This window comes from Engraulis encrasicolus, chromosome 10 (assembly GCF_034702125.1).
Source record: "Engraulis encrasicolus isolate BLACKSEA-1 chromosome 10, IST_EnEncr_1.0, whole genome shotgun sequence".
Lineage (NCBI taxonomy): Eukaryota > Metazoa > Chordata > Actinopteri > Clupeiformes > Engraulidae > Engraulis > Engraulis encrasicolus.
In genome coordinates this window covers 49,747,255-49,764,142 of record NC_085866.1, presented here as the reverse complement: position 1 = coordinate 49,764,142, position 16,888 = coordinate 49,747,255, and the positions used below count along the sequence as shown (strand labels likewise).

The window sequence follows — 16,888 nt, the reverse complement described above, 5'->3', positions numbered from 1 at the left end:
GAGAGATGTAAAATTCTTGAAGAACTTGGGGAAATGTCTCACTCCTCAAATGGATATTATATTCATATTTCATTGCACATCAAATAGTATGTCAAATCAAACTACGCAGTGTTGTTGATGCGCCAATCAAAGCGAAAAAAAAAAAATGCTCTTTTGTCAATGACGGGGAAAAATCATCCTGAATTCTTGTTCCCTCAGGGTGGCTTCCCAGGCATGGGGGGTGGCATGGGAGCCATGGGAGCCATGGGCGGCATGGGGCACCCGCGCGCCAACATGATGCGGCCACGCATGATGAGCGCCACCAAGCCCATGAGGCTGCAGCTGCAGCAGAGGCTACAGGGACAGCAGGTGAGGACAGGAATGGGCTAAGTAATAATCCAGCTGAGGTTAACCTTGAGGTAGGGGTCAATCATCTGATGGAACAGCCTGGAGTCCTCATTTAGTTTACCAAATGATACCTGTGGCCAAGCTATTAGCAGATTTACCTCTTCAGGTTTATCAAATAGTCTTGTTTTCGAATGACTCCCATGGATTGCAGCATACAGGTCAATGATGTTTTTTGTTTGCAGTTTAGTCAGGTGGCACAACCACAGCTAATGCCCATAAACGGATTAGTAATTGGTAATAAATGTACAAGTGATGCATACGTATGCTTCTTAGATAAACAAGTAAAAAACAAATAAAATGTAATGTATAGAATAGTGGCATTAACACACACACACTTGTCCAGCCATGCTATGAACCGCAAGCCCTAATAGCAATGCAGAAGGGCACGCTTCTAAAGCCCAGGCCATATTTTCCCCTGCTACGTTTTGAGTAAATATAATCTAGAGAAAAAGATGCCCTAACGAAGTAAAATACAGCTGTAAGTCATATTGACGTTGCACAGTGTACTTACTCTCTCCTGGTATGCCCCACTCCTCTGCAGTTCATGAACCAGACGCGGCAGGCCATGGGCATGAAGATGGAGAGCCCTGGTGGTGGGCCGGGCATGAGGCCTGGCATGCAGCCTGGCATGGGCAGTCAGGTACGTACGCCAACACGCTGCTGCTCTTCATCTTCTCTCTCACTCAGGGCTGCTGCTAAGGTTTTGGAGGCCCTAAGCATAGCTAGTCAGGAGCCCCCCTAATAATTAAATAATAATTATGTGTGTTTTAGTTCATCTCAATTTGGGAGCCCTCAATTTTGGGGGCAATGCGGTTGAGGCCCTAAGCACTCTGCTTCCTCTGCTTATGCCTTGCGGCGGCCCTGCTCTCACTTGCTGCCCTACACAGATAGCCCTGAGCCCCGAGCTGTAGTCTGCTATGCTCGGCCATGGGATCAATCCCCCCGGTGTTGTCATGTGTCTTACCAGAGGAAGTAGATAAATGGTGTGATGGTGGCCAGCACATTTATCAGCACCCGTTGTGTCATTGTGATGGGTTACATGTTGAGGAATGGCTGTTTTCTAAGGGGATATTTTTCTCTCTTTCTCGCTCATCACCCCTTCTCCTCTTGTTCTCTTGTCCTCTTGTCTTCCCCCTCCTTCATCTACCTGTCTAATCTTTTCCTCTATTTCTCATTCTCTTTCTCATGCTCCCTTCTTGTCTCACCCCTTCTCACTGTCTGCTTTTTCATCTGTCTTCTCACTCACTCCCCCCCCTCTTCTGCCGTTTCCTCTCCCTCCTTCTCTCTCTCATTTTTCTTCTGTCCCCTTTTCTTATCCTTTCTTTCCACTCTTTCTCCGGCCTCTTCCGGTCCTCTTTCTTTTCATCCCATTGCTGTCTGCTCTGCACCTTTACAATCTGGCCCTCCCCAATCTGTCTACCTCTTCTCTCTTCTCGGTTCTCCGGTCTTTTCCGGTCTCCCTTTTTTATTTGTATTTTGCACTCCTCTCATTCCATCACTCGACCTGTCCTCTCCCCCCGCCAATCTCAATATTTTGTGTGTGACCCATGTTTCCTGACTGCCCTGATGCTATCTCTCTACTCCTCCCCCCTCACACACTGAATAAAAGTTTTGTCTATGGCATGTAATATTATGGGTTTTTTGATGCTGATGATAATAAATCTTAAGTGTTAAATCTCATTATCGCTTCTATTGCATGATAAAAGGCTTTTCTGAATGCCCAGTTGCTGGCCCTTCGTAGCTAAGGCTTCCCATCTTGTCCTTTCTTTTAATCTGTATTTTGCATTTTTCTCATTCCATGACATCATTTGTACTACTTTGGCTTTTTTATGTTTCCTGAACATGAGAGAGAGAGAGAGAGAGAGAGAGAGAGAGAGAGAGAGAGAGAGAGAGAGAGAGAGAGAGAGAGAGAGAGAGAGAGAGAGAGAGAGAGAGAGAGAGAGAGAGAGAGAGAGAGAGAGAGAGAGAGAGAGAGAGCTGTGTGTTGGTACTCAAGAGTGTGTTTACTGTAATATACAATTATGTGTATAGGTCTTTGTGTATGTCTTGTATTTGTGTATTTATGTAAGATGACAGACAACTTAATTTCCTTCTGGATTGGTAAAAGCACTCTACTCAACTGTTCTCTAACATCACTCCACCTCTCCCCCCTGCCCACCTCTGTTGTTACATGATCAGGGTTTCCTGAATGCCCAGATGTTGGCGCAGCGTAGCCGTGAGATGATGACGATGCAGATGCGGCGCCAGAGGATGATGATGCTGATGCAGCAGCAGCAACAGCAGCAGGCCGCCGCAGCAGCAGCCGCTGCCGGAGGCTTCAGCCCCCCACCCAACGTCACCGCCCCCACCGGCATGGAAGCGCCCATGGGAGGGGCACCCATGGGCCAGGGAGGACAGCAGCAGTTTGCCTATGGAGGCAGCTATGGTGCGTTTTTACACACAGAGAGGGTTTTCACTTTCAGGCTGACCAGAAGAGAGCCGGTGCTGGTGCCCGCACCAGTTATATTCAGCACTAAAGTGCTTATTTGCGAACTGTCCGTGTTCATACCGAGCTCTCAACTTGTTACGCACGTTACTATGTTACCCAGACGAACCTGCTGACGGCCACATTGTCGTCACGGTTTGCGGAGAAAAAAACAAGTGTTTTGCGTTTCGCATTGTGAAACAACTTTCAGGTTTGCGAATGCTAATATCTGTGGCGTGAAGACGACGGCCGGTTCGCGATTAGGTGCCGGAACGGGCACCGTCACGGTTCTCAGTCGGCCTGAATGCGCCCGGAGAGGGTTACTTCATCAGACTGATTTTTCCTCAGTATTCTTTTGACCTGTTTACGCCTTAATTAGGACAGGAAAGTGAAGTTATGACAGAAAGGGTAGTGGGGAGAGATATGGGGTAGGGCTAGGAAATGACCTAGTCCAGATTCGAACCTAGGCCCACATGTATACTTTATTGTGCTGAATAGCCATGATCAGGTATTTTGGGGTGTTTTACACACACACAGGGTTCTATCGCTCTCCTTCATCTTGATTTTCATATGCAAACTTTACCAAAGGATTTCCTGATCATTTTTTTTAAGCTGTAATTTTCACACATTTGCATTTCACACATGAGGTTCGGTTCTGCTCACTACTTTGACTTAACTTTGCTTAACTTGCTTTATTTTTGTGGTGATGCCACTCCTCTGCTGTTTCCCCATACTTCTGTATTGTGTTTACACATGGGTTCACCGTGTTTATGAACACGATGTTGTGAGGAGGGGCAACACACTGGTAGCCTACCACCTGAGCAAATTTTTTGACCGGCAGCGGTTTCCAACAGTTGTGGTGAGTTGTGCGCAGCTATTGAAGCCAGGAGAAAACACAAATTTTGAACCCATGTATAGTGTACACACCTACCAAATACAACATCACTTTCATGTACATTCTTCTAAATCCTTTATTGTCCGTTATGTTCTGCTTCATAGTACTGTATGTTAGGCTAGCAAGGAGGGGAGCCGCATGCATATGGTTGACCAGCAAGGTCCGTTCATCTACTACAAAGAATCACATGTGTTTTATCAGTACACTGCTTAGGGAAAGGAGAATTGAGCCATTGCCCACTAAATACTAATGACTCCTTTTCCCTGTGAAACATAGTTACGTTTTTCATGTGATCCGTTCAATGCTATTGCTCTGCTTTTCTACGCAAATGCTTCAAGTTGGATTAAAATCTACAGCGCGAGCTTCTTTTGATTATACTCTTGTGTGCGTGTGATGGGCAAGGTCAGCATCCTGCCTCTCTCTCTCTCTCTCTCTCTCTCTCTCTTTCTCTCTCTCCCTGCCGTCGCTCAGAAGTTAAATATCCTCAGGAGGAGGCGCGGAGCGGAGTGATTTGAGATGATGAAATGGCGTGTTAAGTCCAAGTCAAGTGGATAAATGCTGGTGCGCTAGCTAGCTAAGCGGTCTGGGCAGTCTGGGTGGGTAGCCTTCGGGGTAGGCGTTTCCTCTGGGCACCCTTGAAGGAGAGCCGTAGCGGCAGCAGCAGCAGCAGCAGCAGCATCAGTACGAGTAGTAGCGGCTGGCGCTACATACACAATGCACCACCACACTCCACTCGGGAGAGATGAGTCACATCGCTCAGCATTCAGATTCAGAGGTGATGATGCGGCCAGCCCTTGTGTCCCAAGTAGACCAAGTTGCAGAGCATGCTGCTGCCTCCCCCTGCTGGTGGACTGGTGTAAAATGTATTCATACCATAATAAACTGTGCTAGAGAAGAGGGCAAACTTTCTTACAAACTGAATGATGCAGAAATTAAATGTTCTTGTTGCCCGTCGCCCACCATCTTTGTAGATTCATTGTGTGCCTGTGATGTAGGGATTAAACTAATAATAACAATCTTCACTCCTGCAAAGTAGTCATGGACCCACAAGCTAATACACAGAACTACCATGCAACACAACAAAGAAACTTTCATCTCCTCATTTGTCAATTTATTGCATCATGAATGCAATGTAACACACGAGTTCTGATAAACCTTTACCTCTCAGTTATCATCAGCCCCTAAACTGCTAGACACAACACAACAATTTTCATCTCCTCTTCATTTGCATCCATTTGTTTGAAAATGTCTGGTTACGACCCTGGATGTGCAAATACAGAGGTCAAATATTGCGTGCTGTACTTCATACTGTACATTTACTGTACTTCAGTCAAACTCTTATGTTTGTTTTCATTAATCATTGCCTTGAGAATAAATGGGGGAGGCGTATACAAACTGAATTCATCATTGTTGATCATATATCGATTTTTCATCATAGATAAATTTTACATTACTGAAAGAAATGCAGAGGACATGTCCTCTGTGTCCTCAATGGTAGTTACGGCCATGTAGACATCCATTAAAAAAAAAAACATCACCCTCACAATTATTATGGACCAACATACTATCACTAACACAACAAAACAACTTTAAACAATTCCTCCATCTCTTCCTCCTCCTCCTGTAGGCATGGGCCACCAGGGTGACCCGTCGTTTGCCCCCTCCGGCTCCAGCCCGCCCAACGCCATGATGTCAGGCCGCCTCGGACCCCCGCAAAACCCCATGATGCAACAGCATCCGCAGGGCGGCCCCATGTACCAGACGGCTGACATGAAGGGGTGGCCACAGGGAGCTATGGCTCGCAACGGGTAGGTTGAGATGTCAAAGCCAGTCAATCTGACTGTTAACATGTTTGTAGTCGTTACACCATTTCTTTTTCCCTCCCAATTTCTGCTCATTCCCTTTGGATAATTTTACTTAACTGGAAGATGCATGTGGTTGGTTGATCCCCAATCCGTATTGTGGAGTAGGATGATCATCCAAGTGTTGCGTTTCCACTCAAAATATTTTGGTTGTCAAACCAATGTGATCTGTTATTTTAGTTATTTTAATGTTCACTGATGAAAGCTGCCGCATTATGATGTAATCCCTGACCTTCTCTCCTCCTCTCCTCTCCTCTTGTCTCCTCTTCCTTCCTCTCCTCCTCTCCTCCTCCCCTCGCCTCTTCTCTTCCCTCCTCTCCTGTCCTCTCCTCTGCTGTGTCCTCTCCTCCTCAACTTTCCTACTCTCTCCTCTCCTGTTGCTCTGCTCTCCTCCCATCTCCTCTCCTCTACACCTATCTCCTCTCTTCCCCTCTCTTGCTCTCTCCTCTCCTCTCCTCCCTCTTTTCCTCTCTTGCTCTCCTCCCCTCCTCCCTCCTCTTCCCTACTCTCTCCTCCCATCTCCTCTCCTGCTCCTCCTCCCTCTCTGCTCTTCTCCTCTGCAGGGCGTACGGGCAGCAGCAGTTTGCCCAGGCGGGTGGCGGTGGCCAGTACGGTGGCATGATGATGAACGGGGGCATGGGTGGCAGCGGAGGCGGGGGACACATGGGCCAGATGCCAGGACAGATGAACATGAACCCCATGATGATGAGCAGGATGCCCATGGGAGCCGATCAGGTCAGGACCAACACACATACATACTGTACGTGTGTGCCTGTGTGCGTAGTGTGTAGTCATATGCAACTGGATGTTTGAGAAGGATACAGCTGAGAGGAGGTGGTGTTAAGTTGCCATTGAGATGCTTTAGTCTGTTTTATTTTTAATTGGCAGGCTTGTGGTGAGGTCAAGGGGCGTTGGGAGTCTTATGAGGTCAATGGGGCATTTGTTCAAAGAAGGTTGAGTTCAGTTCAGTAATATTAGACTTGTTCATTTAATAGTTCATTTCAGTTCAGTAATATTAGACTCATGGATTTTGTGACTGACATTTTGTCCTTGTTGCTTCTACTTTATGACTGACATTTTGTCTTTGTCTCTTCTGTTTCTTCTATTTTCCAGAAGTATTGCTGAAACTCACACAGTTGCTGTGCAGGAAAGGAGACACTGTGAACTTTACTAAATGAGAGACTCCGGTGCTTTCGGGCCCAAACGTCCATCTGAATCACAGGGTGTCTCTCACCTGGAAACCTCCAACCAGATGCCACAGATACACACGTGTATACACCCTCATGCACACACAGACACATACGTACTGTATGTACGTGCGCACACACACAGCTCCTTTACACACCCGTTTGTACATCTCAGACACTGTGACATAACACACATCAGAGACTAAAATGCAACTGTACAGAAAATACAAACATATACATACAGATGTGTATTACCATCAGTCTTCAGAAGCTATCTGTTGTGTTTGTGTGGGGTAAATCAGTGTCTCTTGACAATGTTTTTTTGTTTTTGTAAAAGTGATGGAAGTCATGGAGCCATGTTCCCTGCTGGACCAAACCGTATGAGCAGGACATGACACGTTTCAACACACAACGGCCCTCTTACACAATGACACCAAGGAGGAAAGGCAAAGTCGCCTCCTCCATCATGTTAGAATGTATAAATGTCGATGCATTTTGACAGACAGTAGGATTTGTCTGGGCAACATCCTTTTGTCTTTATTTTTTTGTTTTGTTTTTGTAGTGTCGGGTGAAGGTACTACACACACACACAGAGAATATAATTGGGCGGTGATTGCACTTTACAAGGGGGGTGGGGTAGGGGAGGGCAAAAGGCTGGCAGACGGCGAAAAAGGATTGTTGCAATATTTCTCTGTCATTTTTTAAGCCTTATAAGACAATGAATCAGTCTTTTCTTCAAGGGGGTCCTCGATTGTCCTCCCTGTAACGGAGGTTGTTTGTTTTTGGTTCGGGTATGGTTTTGGGTTTGGGAGCGGGGGGCAAAGGGGGGAGGGGATGGGGGAGAGGATGGGAACGCAGAAAGCACACAGTTATGTCTAGTTATGCAGATGCAAGCAATAATCTCCCCCCTCCCCTCCGCTTCTCTCTGTTTATAGAGCATTATGTGGAGTGAGTCTCATCTACTCAAAGGTACTGCAGTATTAGATGTAATATCAAGATTGAAGTTTTTCCCCCCTTTCTGTCTGTGAATACAAATTGTAAATAGGCTTCAAATGTATTATATCCGCTTTTGTAGGTCACATACTGTTTTTGCACAGACTGTACGTCTTGATATTTAAAAAAGAAAAATACCATGAAAATGATCTTCTTTTTCCGTGTAGTAGGTCAATACTGCTCTTCATTGTTAACATGTCAAAACAACAGTGAGTAGAAAGGTTGTTTCAGAATCAAAAAGATATTTCTGTTCAACTTTGAACAGCCACCTTTAATCCTCCAGAAGGCACTTTTTTATTTTTCATTATTCCAATGTATTTTTCCTCTCTTCTTTGCATTCAACAACCATTTCTGGAAGTAGTGCGGATAAAAATGGCAGTGTAGCATAATTTGTGAGTTGAAGACTCTCATTTAAGAACTTTGCAATGCATTTACAGAATCTGTGTATATACGGTATATACACATTATATGGTCAGCAAGTCGATTGTTTGAGATGGGAAGCCAGTAATATGGGTTTTTTGTAAAACCTCCAATCCCGGGACATAAAATACGCTGACAATTTGCTCCATTCCAGACAACTTGCTGCTTTCTCAGCAAGGTTTTTTTCCCCCATTTTCCTGCATTTTGTCTACCATTGGCTCTGGCCTGGTAATAAGAAACAATGGGTAAGGAAAACATTACAGCCCTAAATATTGTTTCAGTTCTCCATTTGTTTTTTGACTGTACTTTTTTCCTGTTTTGCCTTCATGCATATTTAAGAAATATTTTTGAGAGACCCACCGACTCGGACGGAAGGCAAAATCCAAAGAGGTTTTTCAGTTGTATTTTCAGCTGCATAAGTAGTGTCTTCATGTAGAGATAGGGCCGTGTGAAGAAGCCCTAAGAAGCCTTTGTTAAATGGAAAAAGAAAAGATTTCTTCGTTCCTTCACTAAAATAATGTGCTCTGATCTTGAACACGAGATTTAGCCTTTTACTCTGTGGATTTCTTCTGACTGTCTTATGGGTTTGTCCATTTTAATATTGTTTATCTGTTGTGTTGGTAAAAAAAAAGAGTTTTAATGATTGTGGACAAGCTGAAATGGATTGTACGTTTCAGACAAAAGGTCTGATTTTATGAAGCTATTTGATAACAAAAGGACTGCTTAGTATGCAAAAATCATCTAATTTTTATATAAATATATTATCTCAAAATGAGTACCGTATGAAAAAAAATTGTTGGCCCCTGCAGTCCTTATTTTGAAAAAGATAGTTCCTGAGAATAGATTGATATGGGTTGATCATTGCATTTGATTTGAAATGGAAAGACTGAAGAGTTAAAAAAATGTGGAAAATAACTTTGAGGATGTAAATTACTGTTGCGTTCTTTTCTTGTTCTTCGATGTCAATATTGATGTAAATACAAATTTCTATTTAAACATTACCAGCTATTTGTGTGCGAGTTCTTTCGTTCTTTGCAGTCCTACTTTTGTAGCTTGAACTGTTGTTACGATTACAGTGTATCTTCATGCATCATGTTACATCATGTTCTTACCCTTTATTAACCCTTTATTAAGTGCAGTGTAAATACACTGACTATTTTGCACTATAATTTATGTGTACGGTACATGGTAACAGACATTGCTAACATAAACTGCTTCTGATTGTAAAACTGAATATAGTCTCAAGCTGAGATGCACTGCCTGGCTTGCTCATCTGATTTACTGTGGACTTGACGGTTTTTCCATACAAATTGCATAAACAAAGTAAAGGTTGGTGACATAGGAGATGGGCATTAGAAACACTTTTTCTGTTGTTACATAAGGAGTGGAAAAAAGCAGTTTGAAGATTGTACTACGTCAACAAAATGTTGTTATGTAGCTTACATGGAAAGATTAAGAAAGTAGTAGTAGCCTATCTTTTAACAAGGTATTATATAGATTCTAGGCTAGTAAGGGGTGACTACGGTAATACAATCATTTGATATGTTGTTTGTTCCAGGACAGTGGAATTGAACGCAGTCATCAAAGATCCCCTTTGACTATGTACAATGCCAATATGTTCTACAATATGTACTTCTCCCTCTCGGGTGGTAGTTAACTTTGACGTTTTAGTTATTCAACACTGGGCAGGCTGGCTTACCTGACTTAAACCTCTATAGGAGGGCGTTGAATTTGTGTTGAACAATACTGCAGAATTTACTGTTCATCTATTGATGAGCCACTTGATTAGAGACAGTTCATGCATGTGCACTTACTCTTTCCAATTTGTCTGTATTCTGCGTTTTCAGCAAACAGTAGCATACAAGCTGAGTATAGTACACACATATGAGCGGTGACTTGTGCCTCTAGTTAAACAAGTTCCTGCTTGTTGCTCTAAATACACTGGCTAGGAAAAGCCCTGCAGCACACACCCCCTAGGGTTCTGGAGACAACATCCTTGCCATTCCTGGGAATGTGCGAAAGGCATTCTCACATTTCAGTGTAAAATGTAAATGAATGAGTATAAAATAAGATACTGTTTTTGTGAGATCTGTTTGTATTTAGCCTTAAACTGTTTGTGACTCGTATATGACCTTTTCTTAAATACATGCAGGGTTTTGACCCATGTCAAAAAAGTGTTGGTTGTCACAACATTTTTTTGGTTGTGACATTAGGGCAACAATGAGCTTGTTTGAAATCATCTCACGGGGGGGGGTTTGTAAAATACAAAGAAGTCATCTGGCAGACTAGAAGCTGTCTAAAAACAATAGATTTTAGAATGGAAATTGTAACCCTTTCCAGTAATCTCATCCAAATGTCCGTGTGTCACATAAATCGGTTCAGTTTGGCATGGTATGATCCAAAAACGACACAGCTGTTGTTTATGGCCAGGATGTTTCATCTGAAGTCACTAGCCAGTCAGAGAGTTTCAAACAGGCCCAGTATCATGTCTCCTTGGAAAGGGTGGAGCTTGCAGTGACTCCACCTCTGGGAGCAGGTAAATGGTGTCAGAGTAAGGGGAGAGAGAGAGAGAGAGAGAGAGAGAGAGATAAAGGAAGGAAGCCAACGAAGCGGAGATATGGTTGATTTACCCCTCATATAACACAGGTATCAGAGCCTTGGCTGTTTGAATGACTGTGTTTGTGTGTGTGTGATATTTGGTACTGCTAGATGCTGTGTAAAGCAAGAGATTTGGTGCATGTTTGAGTGTGTCCTTTTTCCCCTGTTATGGGTGTGTGCACAAATGCATTACTGGACTAAGAGTTGAGGAACAAGTTTTGTTTCTGGTATCGGTTTGGGTTTCTGTTTGAAATTCAGTATCCTACAGGAGATGATAAATATGTTTTGAAGATGTTTTTGTTTTCTAATTCAGTTGTTCAGTCTTGAGCAGCCCAGAGGTATTTTTGTAGGCATGAAAATGGCATGTTGTAGTAGCACAGCAAACCAGTTTGGTGAGCAAACTGTCAAACTTAAATCATGCTCATTTGTTAAGTAAAATGTCACACCAGGCGAAATGTGGTGTAAGGACTCTTGTCTTTTCACAGAGACATGCCTATATACTCACACCTGATTTTGTTGATGGGCTGAAATATACACAAAAACGCACAAACACCACAATGGAAGGTTAAACTTGTAAATATTCAAATTCACATGTGATATTATAAAATAAATTAACCTCTATATACATTTTTTCTCCCTGCACTACAATCTTGACATGAGAGGGCAGTTAAGTTACATCTTGAGATTGATGTTAGTACTGAGAAATAAAGTCAGGTGGTGGGGTGTGTCCTGGTTAGTCACACTCAGGCCTGTCGACAGGGGGGACAAAGGGGTATGTTGTCCCAGGCCCAGGGAGTTAGGGGCCCAGAATTGGGTCCCCATTAGATTGTATGTAGGGGGCCCTTTAAGATGACTTTGTCCTGGGCCCAGCAAAAGCTGTCAGTGGCCCTGGTCACACTTTTCCAAAGTTTATGAAGTGAACCAAGTAGCCCTTTTCAAAAGTGTCAACATATTCACAGTTACAGCTTTGTGCAACAATGTAATGCAGTAGTGGTTAAAACACATACAACAAACAAGATGGTCGTTTGTTGTATAATTTAGATGAAATGTCTACAACACTCCTTTTAGGAACAATGGACATTGTTCTTAACATCCTGGAGGCCTTACCTTATTGAAACCTTAGTGGTTTAAGAGTGTGTAATATCTTTGTTTACATGTTGACGACTTGACTTCTCTGTTTATTCCACAGATATGGGACAAACCAAGAGGCTACTTCTGTTACTTTTTCTGGCTTGCTTTCCATTTTTGAGCAACAGCGCTAAATCCAAAACATACAAAATATGTTCATACAATGTGCAAAATTTCAACATCTCTAAACTCGATGGTCCAAGGATTCTCCATCTCCTAACAAAGGTGAGAAGAAGCCCATCTTACAAGTGTCAAAACAATACAGGTAGCAGTTACCAAACAGGTGCACTGTGACACATCAAAACAACACAGTTAGGCCAAAGTTTCGAGTCTAATGACTCATCTTTGCAAGTTGGTACAATACAATGTAGTTAGTTAAATGACTCATTATTACAAGGTTAATGAATGCCATCTCAGACACCCTAGTGCTTTGGGGTAGAAATCGACACTAGTAAATTCAAGTTAGTTAAGCCCAAGTGGCCAAGTCAGCACTGTTAGATATTTGGCAGTGAATATGTAATCCTGCCCAGAGGAGATGGCCTGCTTAGAAAACCACCCAGAAATTGAATGGTATCACTTTAATGTGGTGTAGTGTTCAAGTCACTTGTAATTTACTTCAATACCTTCAGCAAATACTGTACTTTGCTGTTCACTCACATGTTTAGGTTTTGGCAATGTGTGATGTGTGCCTTCTGCAAGAGGTGAGGGACCTGGATGGAGAGGCTATGAAAAAGCTGGTCTCGTCACTTAACGGGTAGGTACAAAAACATGTCTTCACTTACTGTACCAGTATGAATACAATGTACATTTATAGGGTAGTTGTAAATAATTTATACATGCATCTACTATATTGTACAGTATGATTAAATAACACAAACTTCACTTCTTTCATTTGAATAATTCATTGCTTGCCTAATACTTTTATTTTATTTTCACGTTTATGTCCAGATACAATGGCCACCAATATGACTATGTGGTCAGCGGTGGACTGGGTGGACCAGATGATGAGAAGGAGCAGTATGCTTTTCTCTACAGGTACAGTAGATACTGGAAAGATGGACCACCTGTTCAGATTATGGTCAAATCCAGGTGAATCGTGACAGTCAAGACTTGAGCATAATGACTTGATCACACAATGCAGATCAATGTACATTATGAAAAGTCTCCAAATATATCCACTCCATATCCAAAATGAGTGATTTGTTCCTGTCTTCTAATGTACTGTATTTGTCAACCCAACTCTCCTTAAATCGTCAGTATCATGAGGAAGAAATAGTAGGCCTATATGTCAAACTAAAACAAGTTGGAATACAACACAAGATTTCCACAAAACTGGCTAACTTTCTCTCTGTTGATGTGGCTTAAAGGGACAGTTTGGTCAATTTCAACATGCAGTTGTAATGCTCACACTACCCTGGACTTGTCAGTACCTGAGATTTTTGTTTTCTTCTTCTTCAGCCGTTTCCGAGATCCTGGTCATTGTAATGGGGGAAGCTCTTTGTTTACATTTCCAAAAAAACATTTTTATTTATTCCCAAAAACATCCAAAAGGTTATAAAACATCAGCAGACAACTAGCAAACAGCGGTACCTTTTGGGAAAATATTTGGAGTTGGCCTATGTTTCATTTTTTAAAAATGTAAACAAACGCTGCCCTCATTAGAATTGCTCATATCTCAGAAAGGGCTGAGCCGAAAAATGTGGCATCACCAGGTACTGACAAGTCAAGGGTAGCGTGAGCAATACAACTGCATGTTGAAATTGACCAAACTGTCCCTTTAAGTTTTTATCCTGCACAATTTTGAGGAGGCTTAGTTTTTCCCGTTTTGAACTGATGGTGTGTTTATATCTGAACAGAAAGAGAACCACTGCTGTAGTGGAAACGCACCAATACCCAGAAGAGAAGAAGGGAACTGAGAGAGTCTTCAATCGAGAACCATTTGTAGTGCATTTCAACGCATCAAAGACAGGTTGGTGGCTATCTGAAAACATCACTGACATTTTTTATTCAAAATTTCAGACATATTCAGAATCATGAAATAGGTAGCTATTATTGATGCTGCATTAAAAAATACAAACAGACATGAAAGTTATGATTGAGATTACCGGGACATTTTGACCATGTTCAAGAGTACAGACTACAGTTCTGCACAAAATCTGAAATCATCTTGATCTGGTCTAAATATCAATTGATGCAGTATGTTTTCCTTAATCTCCTTTAATTTCATTCATTTTCTTTCATTTTGTTTAGTGATTGGCCAGTTTGTGTTGATCCCACTGCGTGCTGAACCACAGCGAGCTTTGCAAGAGCTAGATGCCCTTTATGATGTTGTCACACAGATAAAGGCCAAATGGAAAGTAGAGGTAAGGTATTAATTAGAGTATGGAGACACGGTGGCAGTAATGAGACTAAAAGGACCCTGTCCCATTCCACTTGCTTTTGCCTGTAATAGCCACTCAGTTTTGCGGGAACATGTGAAAGTGTAGTGTGGTCCCCATGATTAAAATTCATTCAAACTTCCCCTTGGAGTGAAGGACAGGCCCCTACTACTGTATGAACAGAATAGACGCTTTAGAGTGAAATGTGTGAGTGAGGAGAAGTGGGACTCCAACCCGACTTTGGGGTATCTACTACTTGACAGATAATGCTCATACACTTGCAGTTATTTTCTGATTTTACCTAAAATACTGTTTAAGAATCTCCTAACATTTTTCATTTCCTCAATAGAACATCATGATATTGGGCGACTTTCATGCTGACTGTGGATACGTCACAAGGAAGAACAGGAGGGACAATCGGCTTTTCAAATCCCTGGATTTGTTCTGGTTGATCAGGGATGACGCTGACACCACTGTGACAGATATGACAGACTGTGCCTATGATCGGTAAGGGGCAGAGGGGTGGGATTAATTAATGGGATTAAAATGAATGGATGCTGAATTGTCTTAGGCTACAATCCATTATATTTAGTTGACATTTTACAGCAATATATAAAAGAGGGCATAATCATTCAGCACCATGCAATAGGTCTATGTCAGGAAATTCAGAGTATGCAGGTCAAGCAGGATTGTTGCAGAAATAAGATTCTTATGAAGGAAAACTGTCAGGGAAGAGACAAGTTTCTTCAAGGTTGAGAGAGATCTCTTAGTCACGTAAGGTCACCATACAAAACCAAAAGGCAATAACTACTGGTACACATATTGTCAAAATTACACATTTTTTCACTTTTATACTTTTATAACATAGTAAGACATTTTCTCATCTTGAAAGTTTTGTATTTGGGTAGGCTAATTACTTCACTTTGCACGTCCGTCCGTCCATCCATCTATCCATCTATCTATCTATCTATCTATCTATCTATCTATCTATCTATCTATCTATCTATCTATCTATCTATCTATCTATCTATCTATCTATCTATCTATCTGTCTATCTATCTATCAGTGCGGAAGAGGAATTCCACCGGCAGAATCATTAACCTTTACTGAAGTGGTGCTCATGTCTGGAATGCGCTTCAGTTTGTTCCTAAGAATGAGTTTGGTCATGTGATAGCTAGTGGCATGATGGGTGATTACTTAACTGTCAGGTCAACAGGGGAGGCTTTCTTAAACGCAACGGATCTTTTCCACACAGCTTCGTGGTGCACGGAGAAACATTCCTGAGAGCTATCACGCCTCTCTCTGCAAACGTGTTCAACTTCAAGAAGAAGTTCAAAACCTCAATGCATGAGGTGAGGTCATTTTTAAAAAAATCTAAATAAAGCATTTTAATCATGCTGTTCTGAATAATGGGTGTTGTCCTCTGCAGCATTTTGGAGTTGAATTACACAACGCGTTTCACATGGCTTGTATCAAGTGGTTCATAATGGTTTAATTACTAAGTCTATAATTTCTCTTTGTAAATTCACAAGTTTGGACATGAATTAAAGAGGTCTCTCTCTCTCTCTCTCTCTCTCTCTCTCTCTCTCTCTCTCTCTCTCTCTCTCTCTCTCTCTCGTTATCTACAGGTACTCACCATCAGTGACCACTATCCAATCACAGTGGACCTGAAACTGAAGTCGTCAGGGCAGCCGCAGGCCTTGCTGTTGCCATTGCTTCTTCTCCTTCCTCTCATCGCCCTGCTCTTCTTCTCTTGAACAATGTACAGCAGTATGATCAATGTGTACACTGTGAATATGAAATTACTTTACAACGCCCTCAGACTTTATACTGACGTGCAAAGCAAAATACTCAGCTGGTACTTTTGGGTGTGAGACACTTGGCATGTGAGAAGTCTTAAGCATGGAATCCATGGTTTTCTTCTTGAACAATATTGGCTATTCTATGTGTTAAATCAGGGGTGTCAAACTCAAATTGGCAGAGAGACAAAATCAAAATCTGGAACAAAGTTGTGGACCAAACTCAATATTTATTTTAAAAACGGACAAAATTGTAAAAAAAAAAAAATGTTTATACACACACTTATCTACTTATATTTACATGTTAATTTCATAATCAGATTCCTCTATCATAGTTCAAATGTGCATGCACATATTCTGGTGCATGTGAGTGTGAGCTGTTTCACTGTCCTAGGCCCACTCATATTCCTATGCCACATGAAATTTCATGTTCAAGTCTTATGACGCTATATAGTAATGGTGTATGTGGGGCAACTAACTGTACACATTTGAGGTGATTTGAGGTATAAAATGTCTCTGCGGGCTAGATTTGGCCCCCGGGCCTGAGTTTGACATCCCTGTGTTAAAGTGAGGTCCAAGGCGTGGTGTGTGGTCTTTTACATTGAGTGAAGATATTTTGGTAGACTGTATTGATTGTGTGTGTGCGCGCCTGCATGCGTGCGCGTTTGTGTGTGTGCATTCGTCTGTGTGAGGCTGTAGGTCTAACAGTGTATTTGTGCTTGATGTGTGAAGTGTATGTATTTTGTACAAAATTAAATAAAATATTCTAAATGATTA

General features: G+C 42.1%; 2 protein-coding genes across 5 annotated transcripts in view; both read left to right on the top strand.

Moving 5' to 3' along the window:
* LOC134457267 (nuclear receptor coactivator 3-like) overlaps nucleotides 1–9,348 on the top strand; it is a 143,312-nt gene extending 133,964 nt beyond the window's left edge. For all 4 annotated transcript variants that reach the window (XM_063209183.1, XM_063209182.1, XM_063209184.1 and 1 more), the window contains 6 exons: nucleotides 199–348; nucleotides 929–1,027; nucleotides 2,566–2,812; nucleotides 5,374–5,554; nucleotides 6,172–6,343; nucleotides 6,722–9,348. In XM_063209183.1, coding sequence (XP_063065253.1) covers nucleotides 199–348; nucleotides 929–1,027; nucleotides 2,566–2,812; nucleotides 5,374–5,554; nucleotides 6,172–6,343; nucleotides 6,722–6,733 — 861 coding nt within the window. In that variant the 3' untranslated portion in view covers nucleotides 6,734–9,348. The remainder of the gene's footprint in view (nucleotides 1–198; nucleotides 349–928; nucleotides 1,028–2,565; nucleotides 2,813–5,373; nucleotides 5,555–6,171; nucleotides 6,344–6,721) is intronic.
* Nucleotides 9,349–10,774: 1,426 nt separating this feature from the next.
* LOC134456298 (deoxyribonuclease-1-like) lies at nucleotides 10,775–16,838 on the top strand. Its single transcript, XM_063207673.1, has 9 exons — nucleotides 10,775–10,854; nucleotides 11,996–12,159; nucleotides 12,600–12,688; nucleotides 12,883–12,969; nucleotides 13,791–13,903; nucleotides 14,185–14,297; nucleotides 14,662–14,819; nucleotides 15,568–15,664; nucleotides 15,941–16,838. Exons 2-9 carry the CDS (start codon nucleotides 11,998–12,000, stop codon nucleotides 16,067–16,069), a joined length of 948 nt encoding a protein of 315 aa, XP_063063743.1. The 5' UTR covers nucleotides 10,775–10,854; nucleotides 11,996–11,997; the 3' UTR covers nucleotides 16,070–16,838.
* The last annotated feature ends 50 nt before the right edge of the window (nucleotides 16,839–16,888 follow it).

What these genes read in the sequence shown, in the direction of transcription:
- LOC134456298 (XM_063207673.1), top strand. Translation starts at nt 11,998, where the DNA reads ATGGGACAAACCAAGAGGCTACTTCTGTTACTTTTTCTGGCTTGCTTT. An exon ending in CAGTATGCTTTTCTCTACAG is followed by an intron (nt 12,970 to 13,790) that starts GTACAGTAGATA and finishes ATATCTGAACAG; the next exon opens with AAAGAGAACCACTGCTGTAG. An exon ending in AGGCCAAATGGAAAGTAGAG is followed by an intron (nt 14,298 to 14,661) that starts GTAAGGTATTAA and finishes TTTCCTCAATAG; the next exon opens with AACATCATGATATTGGGCGA.